Raw genomic sequence first — 20,329 nt, 5'->3', positions numbered from 1 at the left:
TCACAGGGGACTCTAGTCCCTACCTCACAGGGAACTCTAGCTCCTTTGCCAGCAGGATCTCTAGCCTCTACTCACAGGGAACTCTAGCCCCTACCTCACAGGGGACTCTAGCCCCTACCTCACAGGGGACTGTAGCCCCTGCCTCACAGGGAACTCTAGCCCCTACCTCACAGGGGACTCTAGCCCTTACCTCACAGGGGACTGTAGCCCCTGCCTCACAGGGAACTCTAGCCCCTACCTCACAGGGGACTCTAGCCCCTGCCTCACAAGGGACTCTAGCCCCTACCTCACAGGGGACTCTAGCCCCTGCCTCACAGGGAACTCTAGCCCCTGCCTCACAAGGCACTCTAGCCCCTACCTCACAGGGGACTGTAGCCCCTGCCTCACAGGGAACTCTAGCCCCTGCCTCACAGGGGACTGTAGCCCCTGCCTCACAGGGAACTCTAGCCCCTACCTCACAGGGGACTCTAGCCCCTGCCTCACAAGGGACTCTAGCCCCTGCCTCACAGGGAACTCTAGCCCCTACCTCACAGGGGACTCTAGCCCCTGCCTCACAAGGAACTCTAGCCCCTACCTCACAGGGGACTCTAGCCCCTGCCTCACAAGGGACTCTAGCCCCTACCTCACAAGGGACTCTAGCCCCTGCCTCACAAGGGACTCTAGCCCCTACCTCACAGGGAACTCTAGCCCCTGCCTCACAAGGGACTCTAGCCCCTACCTCACAGGGAACTCTAGCCCCTGCCTCACAAGGGACTCTAGCCCCTACCTCACAGGGGACTGTAGCCCCTGCCTCACAGGGGACTCTAGCCCCTACCTCACAAGGGACTCTAGCCCCTACCTCACAGGGGACTCTAGCCCCTGCCTCACAGGGGACTCTAGCCCCTACCTCACAAGGGACTCTAGCCCCTGTCTCACAGGGGACTCTAGCTCCTTCCCCAACAGGAACACTAGCCCGTACCTCACAGCGGACTCTAACCCCTGCATCACAGGGGACTCTAGCTCCTACCACACAAGAGAATCAAGCTCCTACCTCAGGACCCTAGCCCATTCCTCTTCTGGGGAAAAAACCCCCAATTGTCTTGAAAATAAATTAGTAGAACAAACCATTAAGTTATGCGCATAAAATGTAAGAATACCATGACTGATTATCATAGATACGCAATAGTGAAAAGATGTGTTTTCAATCTAGTTTTGAAAGTACCAGGACATTCAATAACTCTTACTGTAGGTTTTCTGGGAGGGACTTTCAAAGTTTGGAACTATAGTGACATGAGCAGAGTTTTAGGGATAATCAGCAAATTACCATTGGATAATCTGGGTGATCTGCCTAGGATGTACATTACATTCATGTCACTGAGGTAGGATGAAGCAAGACCATGTAAACAACAGTAGCCAGTGTAGGGATTTAAAACAGGTGCGATGTGATCCCTGCGACTGGTGCGTGTTGCTACTCTGGCAGCGGTTTTCTGTACCCGTTGTAGATTTCAAATAGATTTCTTGGGTAGAGCAGACATTAGGTACATTACAGTAATCTGTTTTACTTATCAGAAAAGTGGGTATAAATTTTTCACAGTCAACATGTGACAGCATACCCCAGACTTTGAAAATATTATGAAAGTGATAGTATGCAGTTTTGCAGACATTGCTGATATAACTGTGAACTTTTTAGAATTCAACCTTCATGACAACAATTTGCTTTGTGACAGATGACTTTCATGAATCAATAAAAGCTGGCAATGTGTATTAAATGGCATTATAATATGAATATTTCTAATGAAAGAAGTGTTCATAGAATGACAGAATGTTCTGTGCCTGTGCTTGCTTACGGACAGCATTCAATGCTTGTAGGTACTTTTGTGGTTGTTTCATTGTTTTTGGGTGTCACCCCTGAAGAGCAGTTATGGCACCCCCACCTCCCCCTCCCTTCACTCGGGGGGAGGGGGACAGTCCGCATCTTACAAACTAAATGAGGTCAAAGGCATTTCTGGAAAGTGATGCGTGCCCACAGCCTCCGAGCAGGCCTCCCCATCATGAAAGCGAGCCTGTCCACATGTGCCAAAAAGCAAAGCCTACGCTTTCTCTTTAAGACGATCTTTTACCATTTTAAATGTCCGTGGACCTCACCAAAACCCAGCTCTGGATGTTTCTGTCCAGAGCATGTACTGATTTTGCCGCTGAAGTGTTCATACTTCCCCCAAGCAGTGTGGTTTGGTCGGCTTAACCGCTCGCTGCGCGCATTTATATATAAAGCAGCAGAGCGGATACAGAGGCAGCGGGGCGGCTATGAGAGGTTTCAGTTTTTTCTCTATAAGGCTCCAAAGAACCTGCGTTCTTTCTGAGAAGCAGCGATCACGGAAATCAGCTTTGTGTTTCAAGACACAAGGAAAGCCAAGGAAAAGACCTGAAAGCCTTTAGAGTTGCAACATGTAAAAGCTGCATAAACAGCCGGAGTATTCAGCGGGGTCCCGGTGTGACAGCGGCGAGCGGCTGCTTTACCAGGTGAGCTGGGTCATGTGTTCATGTCTACCTCACATATAAACTTGGGTTTGACTTTTACCCTCTTGTGGCAAAAATGGTTACAGACTGTCTGCCATTGTTTTACTAATTAACATTAAATGAAATAAATGACTGTACTTAGTGTTGCTGTACTTAGAACCGGTATAGAGAAAATTCCATTCTATCTATCTACCTTCCAAAACTCCCTACCCAAAGAAAGGTCATGGTAAAGTCTTATTCAGCTGAAGTATTTTTACATTGTGTACTTCTATATTTCAACCTTCCTTTATTGATTAATTAAATGTATGACATGATAAAACTAGAAAAGTCTTTAGATTAAGACATTTCAGAAGCGGTATGTAGAACGTGTAGTAAATTGAAAAATGCAATTCTTGATTCTAGCCCTCTAGTTTTATTGCCTAGAGAAGCAAATTTAATTAATATGTGAGGAAAAATCCGCACTGTTCAGTACAACATGAAATGATTGTACCACACAGCTCACGCTATGGACACTATGGAGGAAAGTAATTTGATTTAGATAATGTGCAAAATGAATGGTACTTTAGCATCTGCCAATTAATTTAACACCTAAAAAATACAATGCAAGATATGAGGTCGTTTAACAGAAGCCACTATCATACATCGTTAAAACGACAGGGGTTTTTTTAGCTGTAAAACTCTAGATCTTATGAATTATAACGTTCATTGTCTTGGGCTTTATGCCATTAAAATTAGACAAATTTTTCTGTGTTTAAGAATGAACGTGACGTAGCAGGGATTCCTACAAAAATCTCCAATAATGTCTGTAGATATGCGCTCTGAAGTAAAGGTCAGGCACGCTGCTTATTACGCAGGCAGATCCCTGGCTAGTTCACATGTCTTAGGATGAATAGAGGATTTTTTTGTGGGTTCTGCTGCCAGTATGGGCTTCCCTCTATGTTGTGTTGGTTTGCCCCTGCACCTCAAGGACATCCTGTGAGGCTCGTTGGTGCTTCCACGTTGCCCTTATAATGTGAATGTCTTTGTGTCTGCGTTAGCATGTGTGTGTGTGTCCTGTGATACATTGGCCTCTTATCTGGGTTGTGACCTGCGCTGTCTGGGTTGGGATCTCAGTGTCATTGGGTAAGATGAGTATTGATAAAATGGATGGATAAAACTTAATAGTTTTTTTTGTAATTCAAAATTTTATTTAACGTAAACTTCAGATGTACTGCAGCAAATGTCAGCCATTTCACATAAATAACACAAAGGGTTCACAGCAACACAATGCTCAAAATCGAAAATAACTATAAACCAAATATATATGTATAACCTAATCATTTCTAGAATTCAATTGTTTCATTTTCTTTGATTGATGATGGCTGATTAGGACTGTATTGAATCATTCTGCTCAGGAACTGCACGTTGTGCCAGGAAAGGTGTAACCAGTCTTCCTCTACAATGGGGAACAGCACCAAAGTGGAAGCTGGTAAGGCTCCCTGTCGCTGACGCAGGCCTAGATGAGCTGCCTGCTGTGGTGTACCGAAGTGTTTGTGGGCCAGCGGGATGCCTGTTTTTTCTTCCTGTAGGACGTGTGGTGGGTCTGTCTGAGAAAAAGACAGAGGTTGATTTTAAATCCCGGTACTGCCCTGATCTGACCACACAAATGCATGTTTTCTTTCATTAACGTCCACTCTGGCACTCACAGATTTCTTTAAACTTTACACTTATGTTAAAATATCTTCCTCATGCTCTTGAATTTGCTTCAGCTTTGCAGTCGCCAGTGTGTTTATAGCGCCCCCCAGGTGGCCTTCTTTCAGCAGCGCTGCTCTTCTGATCTCAATGATTTCGTGGTCTGCAGTGTGTTTGCAGCGCCCCCAAGTGGCCTCCTTTAAGTAGCGTGGCTGTCATGTTACTCACATCTTGTCTTCACAGGACCGCCCCAGGCTACTGTAAACTACATCCTTGGTGGCATCTTGACCATCACAGTGCTGGCCATCATCTTGCTGGTGTTGCTTTGGATTAAGAAGTGGGTGTTTCGACTCGTTCTCTAAGATGCATTTCCATTTAGTGTCACATAGGGGGCGAACTTTATTTTTTAGCTGCACTTTAGATCACTGATGAACATTCACAGAAGGGGTAGATTCTCCGGAGACACACACAGCATGCAGGTGGGGGCTTCACGAGCTGCGCCTCTGTCAGAATTCATGATTTCTGTTATACTGGCTACCTTTCAGATATCGAACCTTGCTCCGTACCATTCAGGACCTGCGTGGGTTAGGGGCGATGATTAACGTTTCCCCTCCCGAGTCGCCGATCACGGCTGTGCCCAGCCTCAAGCAAGTGGAGGAGCCTGCTTCAGAATCTCCTTTGAAGAGACAGAGAACTAAGACTTCATCACGGTTGTTATGGAAACCACCTCAGCAGGTGAGCATCATCCCTCAAACAGTGACCAGATGTCTGGCGGTTTCAGATAGCTACACAGTCCCTGTGTACAATATTAAAGCCCATTGTTGATTTGTTCAAGAGAAACAACTCAGGTTTTTTGTTATTCAAGTTATCCTTAAGCTTGCAAACTCGTACTGCATTTTAACAAATTTGTCCCCCTGAAGGGCCCCCGCTTCACAAAAGCTGACCTTAACCTGCAGCAGCTGATCAAAGCTGGGAAGGAGGGGGTCTATTACAAAGCAAAGATGAACCAGGGAACCTGCAAGGGCCACTCCATATTCACCTGCAAGATCACCAAAGAGGGTAACGTTTACATTAGGGGCTCCCAAACCGATTCAGTTATACCTTCCAGTTCAGTTATATTAAGATTATTGAGGGAATTATTCAATACATCGGAAATTGTTTAATTTAATGGCAATTCAAGTCAATTAGTCAATTAATTTGAAAACCTAAATTAAAACCTTTTTTTACTCCACCAAAAAAATTTCACAAATATTACCATGTGAACTTAGCTATGCACTATTAATGGAATCGAAAGAAGGTGGAATCTCAGAACATTTGTTTTTACGGTTATTCTTAAACCGAGAGAATACTAGTGATAACCAAATGAAGCTTCATGAACCAATTGCTATATTTTCTGAAACCACTAGATGGTGCTCTCTATCTAAATAAGGGCTCAATTCATGCCTCAAGGAAAACCAGTGAAAAAATACAGAAAATGTTTCATGATGCTTCAGTTGGCCATTACTAGAGAACACGCTAGTGAAAAATGGTCAAAAGGCCAACTAATTAATTAAACACATTAAATGAAGTACTACCTGGTGGGGGGAGGGGGGTTGCCAGCTCAGATTAGTGGAATGATGTTATGTAGTTTTTTTATGGTGTGGGAAATGAAAGGCCAATCTGCGAATCATAAACATGTCATGGGCTGGTAGTTTGAGACCTCTTCTATGTGGTAAATGAGCCAACTAAATCCCTTGCCCCCCCACTACAGATAACAGCTCATCATCCAACGCAATCATCTCCATTATTTTTGTAGTCGTGTCTTTATCTCTAGTACTGCTAACTTTAAATACTGAGCCAACATCTTAATTTTTTATGAATATTGGCCAATACCGATATGTCAGCCATATGCTGTGCATCTTTAAAGCTAACATAACGTTTTACATAACTAGCTAGTTAGCTGCCTCAGGGTCTTCATTTCTGCTAGAGGTGGGAGAAATAATAATTTTAACGATGCATCACAATGCTAATGTGAAAGATTCTGCATCGATGCTAGAGAAAAAAAAGAACAGATTATTTTTAAAAGTGTATATAAATAAAATACATTCAAATACATTACAATTTTGAAAATTCACATACTGGTACTGCAACTTAGTGTGTCCTCCTGCAGCACATGAGCTGGAAGTAGGAGTATCTTTATTTTACCCCCCCAAAAAAATAATCAATTTTACAGATCAATGCATTGAATCACCACCATAAAAATTGATTCAATGCATCTTTACACCCCTAGTTTACACTCAATGACCACACTGATGCTAGCTCAATTCTTTTTCGCCCTACAGGTATCCCCTCCAAGCGGGTGCAGATGGAAGTGTCCATCATGAAGAAGTTAGTGCACCACAGGAATGTGCTGCAGCTACTGGACTGGAACATCACCGAGGGTGAGGGGGGTCCTGTTCCTTAGGTGTTACTGAATGTGTTGTCACCTTTCCATAACACAAATTGAACCATCCTTTATCACAGAGCCCTATGTGCTGCTCATGGAGTTTGTGAATTATGGGACCCTTCGCAATTTTCTTCAGTTGAATCAAGAAACCCTTCACACCAACAAGGACCTACAGCATCTCTTCACGATTGCATCCTATCACATTGCCCTGGCCATGGAACACCTACACTCTAAAATGGTACAATCTTCTATGCCATTACACCACCAAAGATACACTGCTTGGGGATACCTGCTCTCTAAAATGGTACAACCCACAATGCTACTACACTTCCAAAAATATACTTCTTGGAGATACCTCAGTTCTAGAATTGTACACAATGCCACTGTACCACCAAAAATACACTGCTCTGAGGCGCTCTCCCCTTTTGTATACAGTTAACATCTAGATAGCGAAGTTTGAAGGACGTATTTGCTTTTATTAATTGTAAAAGGCATTTCTTGCACCTACAACACTCATAACAATGATGTTCTGAATCGGAGTAGCACAGGACTGTTCCAAAGCAATATTGTAAAGCAAAGCTGGACTGACTGCCCAGGTGGTTCACTGTGACCTGGCCCTGAGGAACATCCTGGTGCACCATTTCCCCATGGAGGTGAAACTAGCTGAGTTTGGGCTGGCCAGAGACCTGACTCGCATGAGAAGCCATCGGAGCAGCCGCAAGAAGACCGCCAGGGTGAGGCTCCAGCAGGGTGGCAGGCCATCTTAGGGCATGGGCATTGGGTGCTACAAGCTCCCCAGCTTTTCTTGTGCTTTACTAGGAGAGAGTTCCCCTGCGCTGGTACCCGCCGGAGTTTTTCAAGAACAACTACTACAGCTTCAAGGGGGATGTATGGGCCTTCGGCATCTTACTGTGGGAGATGCACACTTTTGGTGAGTTTAGTAAAGACCACTAATGATGACATCTGTAATCCACCTAGCATATAACACAGAACAAAAAAAGGTTTTTATGTGGCAGGCACCTTGCCATATCCCAGTCTGGAGACATCAGAGGAGGTGGTGTATTATGTTTGTGCTGGGCAGAGGAACACGGATCCGGAGGGGTGCAGGCCAGAGATGTGAGTGCGTCAGGTTTCAATGTATTTCAATCGACAAACATAACAGGGCTGAGGGAGTCAGCAGTATTTGTTTTTAAATGCTTTATTGTGGTTTGATGAGGTTCGGTTTACTGTAAAGTCCTTTTCACGCTTTTCTGTGAAGTCCTGATCATGTTTTACTGTGAAGTCCTCATCATGTTTTGCTGTGCCGTCCTCATCATGCTTTACTGTGAAGTCCTCATCATGTTTTGCTGTGCCGTCCTCATCATGCTTTACTGTGAAGTCCTCATCATGTTTTGCTGTGCCGTCCTCATCATGCTTTACTGTGAAGTCCTCATCATGTTTTGCTGTGCCGTCCTCATCATGCTTTACTGTGAAGTCCTCGTCACAGTTTACTGAAATATGGTTTACTGTGAAGTCTTTTCTTTCTTCCTGTCTCTACATGCTCAGTCTGCAGATGATGAAGGACTGCTGGCTAGAGCTACACTCCCACAGACCTTCATTCACAGATATCGTGAGGATCTTGGACAATATCCTGGAAAATGACTCTGTAAGTAGTCTCGGTTCCTCACTCTAGAACTCCCCATCTTCCACCCAGGTGAATACAAAATTTTATTACGGTTTTCTTTTAACAGTTGCTCTGGAAAGCACACTCTGGTGTGTTGTTGAAGCACACAGACACATAAACAGTAATGCATCTTTCTAGAGTTATTGATGGGGCACATGATGCTAACCTGTGGTGGTCATTTATCTGTCAGGACTATGTGGATGTGGACTATGAAAAGCAGCTGGACCCAGCAGAACCATGACAGCATCAAGCGGTAGTGATGGGGACAATTACACATATATCAAGTCTGATTCAAGACCACAAACTTGAAGGACAGAGTCTGAGTCAAGACAGAGACTTGGGGGGTGAGGGGGAATCAGTATGCAGCCAATGCAGCAAATAATAGATTAATTTATTTTTTATTGATTGTATTTTATCTTATTAACATGTATCATTATTTCAAGAGGAGTAGGAGAGACCGGACTCAAGTACTACAACATTACCTAGTGGTGTAAACTGTGAGGCTTTGTCAACATCAGACCTGCAGGGATTCTCCAAGCAGAAAGAGCCTTGGCAATTATGCCTGAGATCCCGCATGGCATCACTATAGTTTAACACGGAGTTTGACGAGGATGACAGAGCGACCCCATCTGGACTCTTGGGTGCAGCTCCAATTCAGGGCAAGATAAGTGACACTGTAATGGAACATTACATGACAGTGGGCAGTGGTGGCTTAATGGTTAGGGAAGTGCACTGGTGGTTGAAAGATCGCAGGTTTGAATCCCCGACCAGCAAAGTACCGCCCCCAAGTACTGCTCCCCGGGTGCTGAATTAGCTGTCCCCAGCTATGTTACATATGGATTAAATGCACATTTTGTTGTGGTGCGTCGACAATTAATCCCTAAATTAGTAGAATGCCGCAGCCAGGTCCAGACGCCTTCCTGACCTTGTTGATGCATTTCGCTACATGTTGTACTTTGTATGACTATGTATGCGACAATTAAAAAATCTTGAATGTTGAGATGCCTCAGTGATGGAAACGTAAACTTGCACTGGACTGTAATCTGATTTGGAAGTTGCCCCTAAGCCAAGATCGAATCAAGATCAAGATTAAAATCCTTTGTTGTCTCTCAGTCATAAAACCTTTTTATTTCTGTCTCAGAATTGTCTGTTTTTATTTCTGCCTCAGTTGTGTTCAAAGCTCAGGCTGGGTTGCTTAGTGGATGGTAGTATTACTCTGCAGTCTGTGGGTGGAAGCGAAGCAAGACCTTCTCCTACCACCCTATTATTATTATTATTATTTCTGCTAAAGAGTTGCAGTTCACTCCAAGGGTGGTCTGTGGCTCAGTAGGTTGGTACTCTTGTACTTGCGATTAAAAGGTTAAGTCAAGTCTTAGGGCCCATAACCATACCTGCATGCTGGTCACCTTCCAATGTTGCTCTCACATATCCATATGTCTCATGGCAATAAATAAAGCATATATATTCATATATCCACCTTCATTACATGTATCCTGGCCAGGGTCACACGGATGATTGTTTATTATTATTGTAAAGGTGCTTTTAAACTAGTAATGCAGTGATTCTCATTTCTGTTCCTGGAGGATCCCCTGCCAGAATGTCTTATTCCAACCCTACCTAAATTAGGCTCCGATTAAGCGGGGTACCTTAAATCTGACAAATTGACACGACAGCTCTAAATGGCCCCTCCCTTTTAACACGCCTCCCGTGTCACGCTCCTACAAACAACCAATCAAATTAAAACAATGCATACGTCACATCATATCACTTCCGTTTTTGTGGAGACGAGCCATTCAAAGGTTCGTCGATTTTTGTTTTGAAAGTAAAGCATTTCAAGTGCGTTTTTTTTTGCCGTTATTTACGATGTTTACGCGTGTTTTGGAGGCTATATTTTTCTTGTATTTCGCCTCTCACATCCCTATTACTTTGTTCATTGATCTCCAAGCTTTACTTCCTGCTCAGGTGTATCCACAGCCAGTAAGTAAAGAGATCTCATCGGCTGCTGCTTTGTAAAGGTGTAGAGTGGAATATCTCTTCTTCTACCTTGATGTTTTCAGACACAATCAATGTGTGATGCCCCGATAGTAGTTATTACGATATTTGAAGAAGAAATATATTTTTATTTGAGCAGTAGAGTCAAGTGACATAATCAGGAGTTAGAAATTACCATGTATGTTTCTTGTAGCTTACAGATCTTTTAAAATGGTACGCTGCCGAGTTTAAAGACCCCATGATGCTGGATCCTCCTGTCTGGTTCAAATCCTTCATTTTCTGCGAGGCACTTTTACAAATGCCGTTCTTTCCCATTGCAGCGTACGCATTTCTGAAAGGTTAGTAACCGATAGCGTTCAAAGTGCATAATTGTGGTCTTTGATCGAAATCAGTAGCAGTACTATATTGACCTCTAGTGGTGACCAGTACGGAATCCGAATAGTTCATTCTTAATATCTTGGTACTGGTCTTATTTAATATAAAAATATCATCTTAGATGTGTGGGTCACTGGTGAATTCTCAGTTCTTTTGTCTCTTCAAGGTAGCTGTAGGTGGATCAGAACTCCAGCTATCATCTATTCCACCCACGTGGCCACGACCTTAATCCCCATCTTGGCATACATTCTGTTTAACCAGTTCCCAAATTCTCCTCACCCTGGGCCAAAAACCTCAAGAGAACGCCTCACACTGATGGCTATATATTCCCCATATCTGATAATTCCTCTTATGCTGCTACTCACAATGTTGTATAACCCATTGTATAACAATGCTCGCACTGGAAAAGCTTCAGCGTCAGGGAAGAAGCACAGATAGGTGTCAGCCCAAACCTTCATTAAGTGTTATGTACCATGGAAGTTAATTATACCCATACAACTGTAATTGTATTATTTTTGTCACCACCTTGCATTTGGCAGCTGAAGGATCTGATCGTAGTCCTTCTAAAATTACTTCAGGCTGTCTGTCTAGACAGAAATTCGTAAACACTGATTGCAAGGTGGAAATAGGCTGGGAAAAATACAGGGAAAAATCATTTATGGAATATTTGGACTCCAGATTTACCTAAAATAAATACTGAATTCAGAGTTTGGGTTTTTATTGGTTTTATTGTAATAAATAATTTCAACATTTGTTCAAAATGTATCTCTAATATACAATAATAAAGTTGTAATTAAAATTAGACAAATCAGTTTTTATCCTTTACGTATTTGGTATAAAGTCCAGATACATACTCCTGGAAATGTTTGCAAAATTATTTGTAGAACAGTACAAGAAGCAAATATCCACAGTTCAATAAATGCTATTTACACTAACTATTTTCATTTGTACAAAATGTAATAAAAATTAGGTGTACAGTATAAGCATTTGGTTAAAAAGCACAAGTGACTTGGTAATTAAATATTCCAAATGTTTGTCTGTATAAAAGACAGGCATAACTTTGGATTCCAGTTTGCAAAATACACCAGCTTTTGAGAAATATTTTCATAAGATGAAATTTGCTGTACTGGATACACTGTTCATTCTTGATACAAACTGAAAAGACAGTCTAATTGTAACATTAAGATGCCATTTCCTTTTCTGCTTGTCATCAAGAAACAAGAAGCACCTTGGATATGGAACAAAAGAAAGGTTTAGGGTTATGCAAGACAGCAGCTCTATTCTCACTTCACAGCCTTATTTCTGAAGGATGAACTGGTCGATGAATTCATTCTGTTCGGCTTCCACTTTAGACAGTGCTTCATATTCAATCCTGTACCTGCCAGAGATGAGATTTTCACATTAGAAACAGGCATGAGGAGCGTGGAGGGGCTTTGCTGCCATGCGGTGGGATCGGGAGCATCTGCTGATCACCTCTCCAGCTGCATCCTCTTCTCGGCGAGGAGGGCTTCCAACTGCTGCTGCTGCGCCTCCCTCTGCTTGGCCACAGACCTAAGCAGGTTTCTCGCTCCTATGGCCTGAGAAAGGAGAGCGTCCTCTTCACAGACTGGTACGGGGAGACGGCAACAGACAGCACGCGCTCCATGAGACGGTTTCATCCTGTGCACGTGTACATTAGCCTATCTTACCTTCATCTTCTCTCTCTCTGCCTCTTTTGCCAGCATGTCCACATGGTCAATCAGTCCACCTACGATCTTCTGAAACTGCCCAATTTCTATTAAGGAAAGAACAAACAGTAAATTGCCAAAAGTATTTTTTTTTTCCAAATAATTGAATTCAGGTGTTCCAATCGCTTCCATAGTGACAGGTGTATAAAATCAAGCACCTTCACAAATATTTGCAAAAGAATGGGTCGCTCTCAGGAGCTCAGAGAATTCAATCGTGGTACCGTGATAGGATGCCACCTGTGCAATAAGTCCATTTGTGAAATTTCCTCGCTAATAAATATTCCACGGTCAAAGTTGAAGCAATTGGGAACAACAGTAACAGCCACAAAGTGATAGGCCATGTAAAAATCACAGAGCGGGGACAATGCATGCTGAGACGCACAGAGTGCAAAAGTCAGCAGCTGTCTGCAGAGTCAATAGCTACAGACCTCCAAACTTCATGTGACCTTCAGATAAACTCAAGAACATAATGCATAGAGAACTTCATGGAATGGATGTCCATGGCCGAGTAGCTGCATCCAAGCCATACATCACCAAGTACAATGCAAAGTGTTGGATGCAGTGGTATAAAGCACACCACCACTAGACTCTAATACAGTGGGGATGTTATTGGCGGTTGCCAGGAGAACAGTACTTGCCTGACTGCATTGTGCCAAGTGTAAAGTTTGGTGGAGGAGGGATTATGGTGTTGGGTTGTTTTGCAGGGGTTGAGCTTGGCCCCTTAGTTCCAGTGAAATGAACTCTTAATGCTGCAGCATTTGAAGGCAACTTTGTGGGAACAGTTTAGGAACGGCCCCTTCCTGTTCCAACATGACCGCGCACCAGTGCATAAAGCAAGGCTTATAAGGACATGGATGAGCAAGTCTGGTGTGGAGGAACTTGACTGGCCTGCACAGAGCCCTGACCTCAACCTGACAGAACACCTTTGGGATGAATTAGAGCGGGGACTGTGAGCCAGGCCTTCTCATCCAACATCAGTGCCTGACCTCACAAATGCTCTCCTGGAAGAATGGTCAAAAATTCCCATAAACATACTCCTAAACCTTGTGGACAGCCTTCTCAGAAGAGCTGAAGCTGTTATAGCTGTAAAGGGTGTGCCAACTCAACAACCCAAGGTATTAAGAATGGGATGTCATTAAAGTTCATGTGTGTGTAAAGGCAGGTGTCCCAATACTTTTGGCAATATAGCAACTAGCAAAATAATACTCACTGTCTAGAAAATCTTTGCATTCTTCCTTGAGCTCTGTGCTCCTCTGCCCCACCTCTGGCTCCAACACACGCAGTTTGTTGAAGTCATCAAAATGAAGACCAGCTTCAGCCAAAGGATCTGTAGCCATGACACTTATCCCCAACCAAGGTTGGAAACACTGGTCTAAAGTCATCAAACATATGCAATTACTGACTCCCCCTCAGTCAGATTAGATGCAGTCAACCACGCATACGTTTGTGAGGAGGTTAAAAAAAATAGCAGATTTCAACCATAACAATAATTTTATTATTTGAATACAGAGAAAAATATCCAAAATTAGACTTGCAAAAAAACGAAAACTGGGGAATTATTATTATTTATATTAGGTTAAAAACTGACCCAATTGACCCTGCTTTACCCTAATAAGATGATAAATGTAATCGAGGTCAGCTGGGTGTCATATTCAGAGGTTCCTGCACCTGCAGTCTCTGAGATGGGGCCTGTATCACAAAGTAGGATTTCTTGCTTTGTTGGATTTAAGGTAGCCGGGGCTAAATGTAAGTGAACAAAGGTAAAGTCCATTTAAACAGGGGTACCAACAAGTTATCTGGCTAAGCAACTCTATGATACAGGCCCCTGGTTATCAATCACCATTAGAGATCACCCAAATCAATCCTGCTGTCGTTCTGCCCCTACCCCGTTTACTGACACAAATCGATACACGTGCCCTATGACAGGGCTACACAACGGAATATCGTTAAATAACGGCACAGATCAGTAGAGAGGTTGTTATAAAAAAAATATCGCGAGGGGCTGAAATGTTATTAATATCTACATTGCAAGTGTGAATTCATTCAAAGTGTATATATGTGTAATTTTCCACTGTTTGTCACCAAGTCCACTTACAGTCACGGTTTATTTTGGCGATATACTGAAGGCACATTACGCTTTCTATCTGTATGAAAATAGGCGTGTTGCTGTTTTAGAATAATTCTAGTTGCGACCATTAAAATTATGTCCAACAGGAGCTCCTGATACAGCCATCACTTAACAAAGGTTTGGACAAAGATACCCAACGTCTGTAAAACAACTAGTAATAGTCACGGCAAGCAGGTAAACATTCATGATGTGTTCGCGAGGTATGTTTACATAACTGCTTGTTTGTTAATTTTAAACGGCAACACTAAAAGTATACATTAAAGAAGTATTTTCCTACCTTTGATACACAGTGATAAACAATGTCTCCTCGTAGATCGCGGCTATGTGGCACTGACGTCACCTGCGCCGAGGTCTTCGGATTGCATGTTTTGGTCGCTACCAGGGAGACGGGGTTGCCAAAGGCTGCACTATGTATAACCTACACAGCTTAACTTCACTGAATTTCCTACATATCGGGTATGAAGCAACTGTCGACATGTAGCAGCCCAAAAGTCAAATATAAAGTTGATCTCTCTCATCATTCATTCAAATGCAATACGCAGTACTGACACAATATCTTCTGTTTTACTCTCACTCTGGCAACCCTGACATTGCGCGTCTTTACTTCGCTAACCATACAGCCCTACGAATTTCCCATAAGGCCAATCCGTCCATCTAGTTAGATTGCTAGTTAATTGATGTTTTAATGACATTTACAAATACAGTGTTCTTGACATTCTTCATTCGCTAACTCTGTTCATATTATATGCCCAACGAGTGTTGTATTACAAGTTAACAATTTTTAAAACGCTTATTTTTCCATACCTTATAATTATGGGATATGTAGTTTTTTCACGCTTGATTTCACGTTTGAAAAAGGGTGGCCATGGAAGGGCGAAAGAACTACAAAACCCAGATTTCCTCGCGCTCCGCCTTTACCCGTTCCGCTCGAGGTATGACGGCAGTGTTTCTTGGGCGTCGTTAAAAAGTAGCTGACTTGTTAGCAAAAGGAAAGTTAACGTGAAGATACTTTAACATTTTAGCCAGTTCTGCGTTTACACCAGCTGTCATTGGGTATGTGAATAGCTTTTAAATATTTGTATCAATGTGGACCTTGTCCGGCAGAATTATGCGAAGTACTTGCTCGATTATCGAAATAGCGCTTTACTTTAACGCTTTATCGGCGAGATGGCTAACATATCTACAGAGCTAGCGAACTGTATGTGTCTAACGCCGTTATTTACTTTTAGGACAGTTGCTGCCACCCAGTAAAGTTTTTTTGATAGCTAGTTAGTAGTTGTAGGTAAAATAATTACCAGGAACATAATTTCTGACGAATGAAATAATACTGAAAGCGGTTGCTAAATGTATTAGGCTCCGGCGGACACAAGGGAGCCACGCAAATGAATCTGTATTTGGAAACCTTATGGAATCTAAGTCCTTTTGTGTTAATAATGTACTGGTTAATATACTGTGGATCTAGGTGATTCTTTACACAGACTTAGTTTTGGTGATTGCCCTAAGCAGTCGGAATTGCAGGTGGATTAAACTTGTCTTTTCCACATAAGGATCATTTCCCGATTTAATCGACTAGTTTGAAACTTTCAAAGGAGGAGATATCAAAGCAAGATATCCAAGAAGATGTTAAATGTAGCACACCACGCGGCCCTCCGTGGAATTGTGATGCCCTGGGATTGGCACTATTAAGCTTGGAAGACGAACTCCTGAAAGATAGATATTTATATTTTGGATATTTTGATGGGAGTAGTCAGTGTCGTGCATTTAGTACGTGGCCGAGGAAAGTGCTTATTAGCGGACTTTGCGATAGTTTTAGCGTCTTTGCGCCGGACATCAACAGTATCCCTCGCCCCTCCTCCAGCGTTCTGTTTTTTCAGGACCACATTCCACTACGCTGAGAAAGGGAGCACCGGAAAATGTCTGTTTGCAGGGGGGTTTCCTGATCTAACGGTCTCCTCAGCTGTCACTGAAGTGTACCTTAAATTTTATCAGTGTCACTTTCCCGTTTTACAACTGTCTGCCTGGAACAGTAAAGGAAATGACCTCGTGGATAGCTGCCTGGCTGATGCATTCTGGCTGCAACTCCGTGTGTACATGCTGTGTGTGTCTGGTTTTCTGCTCTCACTCACCAGGTCTATGCCGGTTTTTGGGCAGGTATGGGTGTGGCAAGCAGAGTGGTGCTGCAGCCGACCCCCCTTTAAGGTATCACCACGGCGGGGGAGGTCAGACCCGCTGTCTGCAGGGTGGTCATCTACCTACAGAGGGACATGTCGGGGGATGGCTGTCTGTCCGATTCCCCTGCTGCCACTCGCCCCAAGACCAAGCCCTGCAGCTACCATGGTGCCGTGGGCCTGAGCAACAAGTATGTACGTCTGAACGTGGGCGGGAGCCTCTACTACAGCTCCCTGCAGGTGCTCACTCGGCAGGACACCATGCTCAAGGCCATGTTCAGTGGCAGGATGGAGGTGTTCACCGACAAAGAGGGTGGGTGCTAGGAGACCCCCGCCTGAGACTGGGTGATGTGCACACGCAGACAAGGTGCCTTTCTGCACCGGCAGTCATACTGCCCTCTACAGTTACACTGATGTATCTGCAATCAGATTAGATTTGGTAGTGTATATGTGCAGCAGCATTCCCCAACATCAGCACAGACTGCTGTTAACCTGGGAGCATCCCGGTGTTGCAGAGCAAAGGCACTTGGGGAGAGGCTGCGTTTAAGATGAGAATCTTAGAGAAGCTGATATTAAACTGAAATTGTAGAGACTGTGCAGTACGCCACCGTCCAACACTCTAGGCAGAATGTCAGTGTATGGTGTATTAGTGATGTTTATTATAAAATAAACTCTAAGTGTTTAAGGCCCCATTTATTTAGCCACCTCAATGTGAGTGAGGGGGTATGGATTTCCCCTCAGCCAGCAGGAAAATGATTATTTGCTTGTTCGTTTATCCCGAGCAGGCTGGATCTTGATTGACCGCTGTGGGAAGCACTTTGGAACCATCCTGAGCTTTCTGCGAGACGCGACCGTGACCCTGCCGAAGACGCGGCAGGGGGTCCGCGAGCTCATGGCCGAAGCCAAGTACTACCTCATCCAGGGACTGGTGGACCTCTGCCAGAGCACCCTGCAGGTCAGCGGCTTGCTGTCAGTCCTCCCTGCTCCTGTCCTGTCCAGCTACCTGGGCACAGATGTGTGATCAGCTTGACTGAGTCACCCATATAATGGCAGTGCGACACGTGTTTCATTGGGTCTCCATGGAGACCACACAGTGAGTGCTATATAATTTTGTGAATCAACACTAATTAACAGAATTTGTGTGAATGAATGTTATTTTTGGCTCAGTTTCACATCTCTTACAGATGAAATTGCAGTAAATCTGTCGGCATTTGCATAGGAGGTTTTACAAGGTTTAGTGGTAGAGCATTACATTTCTCATCTCACTGGCAGCTCGCAGCGTGATTTTGAAAAATGACTACTGGGTTGAATCATCATTGATTGTTCCTGGGGTAAAATGGCGAAGCTGTGGGTGAATCATCAGCAAAGCAGCTTACATGCTGCCGTGGAAGCTCCAAGCTCACCCAGGTCTCTGTTGTCTTTGGTGCTCATTGGTGGCTTCTGTTGCAAACGGCCCGCAGGAGGATAGGCTGCGAGCTCCCTGTGTGGTCCCGGTGATTACCTCCTTGAAGGAGGAGCAGCAGGTTATCCAGGCTTGCAGCAGGGTAAGGACAGAGTGGCTTGTACATCAGTCCCAATTCCTCCCTCTTTCTCTCTCTCTTTGCTGCCAAGTTCCAGTTCTTCCTTGAATCAAACAACAATTGTTCTGTTGAACAGTTTGGCTTTGGCAAAAGGACTGAACTTTTCTTTGTCTTCCAGCCTGTGGTGAAACTGCTCTACAACAGAAGCAACAACAAGTATTCCTACACCAGGTGCGTCTCTGATCGGCCGTGACGTCGCTCCCCATAGGTCTCTCTTCTCTCACTAGACGGTAAACTTTTGACTTCATTCCCCTTCCCTGTACGATGTCCCGCAGTAACTCGGATGACAACCTGCTGAAGAACATCGAGCTCTTCGACAAACTGTGCCTGAGGTACAGCAGACGGGTGCTTTTCATCAAGGACGTCATCGGAGATGAGATCTGCTGCTGGTCTTTCTATGGGCAGGGCCGCAAGATGGCCGAGGTCTGCTGCACATCCATCGTCTACGCCACAGAGAAGAAGCAGACCAAGGTGAGCACCCACCTCTAGTGGCAGGCTTTGGTCCTGCTAGGCTTGGGGCTGTGTAGTGCTTTTTTAGGTATATTTTCACGTTACACTTGTGTAGCAGACGCTTTTATCAAAAGCAGCATACGGCTGAGAGAACAGTCAGACTGTTCCTGGAGCAGCTAGGGGTTAAGGGCCTTGTTCATGGGCAAAATGGTGAAATCACTGTCCCGAACCTGGGATTCAAACTGGCAACCTTACGTTCAGTCACAGCTTCCTAACCCACTGAGCCAACACACCACTTCCATTATGGATTTTGCTGTTGCATGGATAAGACTTTTTAACTTGGACAATGTCCTCCTGCAGGCCGCTGCTGGCATTGTAGTGGGCCGTGTAAGGGAAGGAGGAACCTTGACACATGGCTCATTATTGTCATGTCTGCCCCTCGCAGGTGGAGTTCCCCGATGCACGCATCTACGAAGAAACTCTGAACGCGTTGCTGTACGAGACAATGCCGGTGCCTGACAACTCACTGCTGGAGGCCACGCGGAGGCGTGCCCAGTGTGGCTCCCACAGCGAGGAGGAGGAGACATGGGAGATCCGTGAGTGTGTGCGTCGCTTCCACGTCAAGCGGTACAGCACCTATGACGACCGCCCCCTGGGCCTCTAGATGCCACTGGCCGTCCCGCTTGCTTCTTCACCTCTTGGCCCTCAGGCAGGTTCTCAGCCAGACTGGGTCCTCGGCAGTCAGGTGCGGAGGGGGTAACACAGAGCCACCTCTTCTTCCTTCATTGGTAGCTTGTGTTGCCAGTGGGAAAAGGGCCTGACTGCCTGTGAGTATTCTGATGGGCCTCTACCATCATTCATCTGTGGTCTTTGGACTCTCATTTATGCCATTATACACAAGTCACCTGCATCCAGTGCTACACCACAAAGTGCCACAGAAGGAAAGTGAAAGTGCTTTAATCATTTCTTAAATACTCTTTTATGGTGTTCCAGATTTGGCAGTTTTACAACATCCAGTATCTATGCATAGATATTTCTTCCCTCATACTGGTATAGCTTTTAAAACATAACGTTTTAGCTACTCTGAACTATCATGTTCTGCTCAGTGAAAATACAGTAATGCTGTAAAGTTCTTTTAAAATGTTTTAGCCGTTCTGTAACTAATGAGGGCTCTTTAGCTTTGTGGGCTGTTGGTCTTTCTGGGAGACCACGATACGTCTCACTCGACGCCACTCTGGACAACCCCCCGGATTCCCCTGCTCATAATGATTTGGCTTTAGTGGGTTAATGCTGCCCTTACCCTGTTGCATATTTAAGCCTGTTTAAAGACACCCAGTATTTTTATTTTTTTTTTTACTTTTCAAACACCCACAGTGCCAGTTCTGATTAGTGAGACTGATAGTGACAGGTCATAAAGCATGTAAGGGAAATCTGTTATTTACACAATCAGTAAAGCCAATGACTGTTGTTTCTGCACTCTAAGACGTATGACTTTAAATGTGACAAAAATGCAAAGAAGTGCCTCCATAATTTGAAATGTTTTGTATATGGTTTCTGTATGAATTTTCATTTTAAAATAAAAGGGTTTCAGATAATTGCTGTGGTATAGTTTGTGGTGTGAACCTGTTACTAGCTGTTACGTTCAGTTCCTAAA

At 44.1% G+C, this 20,329-nt stretch overlaps 4 protein-coding genes across 6 annotated transcripts; 3 read left to right on the top strand and 1 right to left on the bottom strand.

The window, feature by feature from the left end:
• Nucleotides 1–2,267: 2,267 nt before the first annotated feature.
• Nucleotides 2,268–9,541, top strand: si:ch211-167j9.5 (fibroblast growth factor receptor homolog 1). Of its 2 annotated transcripts, none has more exons than XM_048980943.1 (12): nucleotides 2,268–2,499; nucleotides 3,891–3,964; nucleotides 4,411–4,504; nucleotides 4,713–4,902; nucleotides 5,088–5,226; nucleotides 6,489–6,587; nucleotides 6,670–6,830; nucleotides 7,189–7,326; nucleotides 7,412–7,523; nucleotides 7,594–7,708; nucleotides 8,138–8,237; nucleotides 8,446–9,541. In XM_048980943.1, exons 2-12 carry the CDS (start codon nucleotides 3,937–3,939, stop codon nucleotides 8,494–8,496), a joined length of 1,227 nt encoding a protein of 408 aa, XP_048836900.1. In that variant the 5' UTR covers nucleotides 2,268–2,499; nucleotides 3,891–3,936; the 3' UTR covers nucleotides 8,497–9,541. The 2 variants fall into 2 exon arrangements, with proteins under 2 accessions (XP_048836900.1, XP_048836901.1); XM_048980944.1 differs by having other exon boundaries at nucleotides 7,609–7,708; nucleotides 8,446–9,539.
• A 473-nt stretch (nucleotides 9,542–10,014) lies between these two features.
• tmem97 (transmembrane protein 97) lies at nucleotides 10,015–11,430 on the top strand. Its single transcript, XM_048980946.1, has 3 exons — nucleotides 10,015–10,232; nucleotides 10,441–10,585; nucleotides 10,789–11,430. The coding sequence occupies exons 1-3, from the start codon at nucleotides 10,119–10,121 to the stop codon at nucleotides 11,058–11,060; spliced, it is 531 nt and encodes a 176-aa protein (XP_048836903.1). The 5' UTR covers nucleotides 10,015–10,118; the 3' UTR covers nucleotides 11,061–11,430.
• On the bottom strand, nucleotides 11,331–15,208 carry ift20 (intraflagellar transport 20 homolog (Chlamydomonas)). Of its 2 annotated transcripts, none has more exons than XM_048980948.1 (5): nucleotides 14,755–15,208; nucleotides 13,560–13,690; nucleotides 12,311–12,396; nucleotides 12,096–12,199; nucleotides 11,331–12,000 (listed from the first exon to the last, which is right to left on the bottom strand). In XM_048980948.1, exons 2-5 carry the CDS (start codon nucleotides 13,684–13,686, stop codon nucleotides 11,919–11,921), a joined length of 399 nt encoding a protein of 132 aa, XP_048836905.1. In that variant the 5' UTR covers nucleotides 13,687–13,690; nucleotides 14,755–15,208; the 3' UTR covers nucleotides 11,331–11,918. The 2 variants fall into 2 exon arrangements, with proteins under 2 accessions (XP_048836905.1, XP_048836904.1); XM_048980947.1 differs by having other exon boundaries at nucleotides 13,560–13,721; nucleotides 14,755–15,204.
• Nucleotides 15,209–15,393: 185 nt separating this feature from the next.
• Nucleotides 15,394–20,270, top strand: tnfaip1 (tumor necrosis factor, alpha-induced protein 1 (endothelial)). Its single transcript, XM_048980862.1, has 7 exons — nucleotides 15,394–15,530; nucleotides 16,629–16,958; nucleotides 17,431–17,600; nucleotides 18,106–18,189; nucleotides 18,344–18,396; nucleotides 18,501–18,696; nucleotides 19,121–20,270. The coding sequence occupies exons 2-7, from the start codon at nucleotides 16,742–16,744 to the stop codon at nucleotides 19,337–19,339; spliced, it is 939 nt and encodes a 312-aa protein (XP_048836819.1). The 5' UTR covers nucleotides 15,394–15,530; nucleotides 16,629–16,741; the 3' UTR covers nucleotides 19,340–20,270.
• The last annotated feature ends 59 nt before the right edge of the window (nucleotides 20,271–20,329 follow it).

Source organism: Brienomyrus brachyistius, chromosome 17 (assembly GCF_023856365.1).
Source record: "Brienomyrus brachyistius isolate T26 chromosome 17, BBRACH_0.4, whole genome shotgun sequence".
Classification (NCBI taxonomy): domain Eukaryota; kingdom Metazoa; phylum Chordata; class Actinopteri; order Osteoglossiformes; family Mormyridae; genus Brienomyrus; species Brienomyrus brachyistius.
This window is presented reverse-complemented; position numbering and strand designations above follow the sequence as displayed.

Bases quoted from the DNA above. Each gene is read 5' to 3' on its own strand.
- ift20 (XM_048980948.1), bottom strand. From the start codon at position 13,686: ATGGCTACAGATCCTTTGGCTGAAGCTGGTCTTCATTTTGATGACTTC. The intron at 12,397-13,559 runs GTGAGTATTATT...TTTCCTTAATAG, and splicing joins ATGCAAAGATTTTCTAGACA to AAATTGGGCAGTTTCAGAAG. The intron at 12,001-12,095 runs GTGATCAGCAGA...CATCTCTGGCAG, and splicing joins AAGAGGATGCAGCTGGAGAG to GTACAGGATTGAATATGAAG.
- tmem97 (XM_048980946.1), top strand. From the start codon at position 10,119: ATGTTTACGCGTGTTTTGGAGGCTATATTTTTCTTGTATTTCGCCTCT. The intron at 10,233-10,440 runs GTAAGTAAAGAG...TGTTTCTTGTAG, and splicing joins CTCAGGTGTATCCACAGCCA to CTTACAGATCTTTTAAAATG. The intron at 10,586-10,788 runs GTTAGTAACCGA...TGTCTCTTCAAG, and splicing joins AGCGTACGCATTTCTGAAAG to GTAGCTGTAGGTGGATCAGA.
- tnfaip1 (XM_048980862.1), top strand. From the start codon at position 16,742: ATGTCGGGGGATGGCTGTCTGTCCGATTCCCCTGCTGCCACTCGCCCC. The intron at 18,190-18,343 runs GTAAGGACAGAG...TTTGTCTTCCAG, and splicing joins TTATCCAGGCTTGCAGCAGG to CCTGTGGTGAAACTGCTCTA. The intron at 18,697-19,120 runs GTGAGCACCCAC...TGCCCCTCGCAG, and splicing joins CAGAGAAGAAGCAGACCAAG to GTGGAGTTCCCCGATGCACG.
- si:ch211-167j9.5 (XM_048980943.1), top strand. From the start codon at position 3,937: ATGGGGAACAGCACCAAAGTGGAAGCTG. The intron at 3,965-4,410 runs GTAAGGCTCCCT...TTGTCTTCACAG, and splicing joins CAGCACCAAAGTGGAAGCTG to GACCGCCCCAGGCTACTGTA. The intron at 4,505-4,712 runs GTGGGTGTTTCG...GCTACCTTTCAG, and splicing joins GTGTTGCTTTGGATTAAGAA to ATATCGAACCTTGCTCCGTA.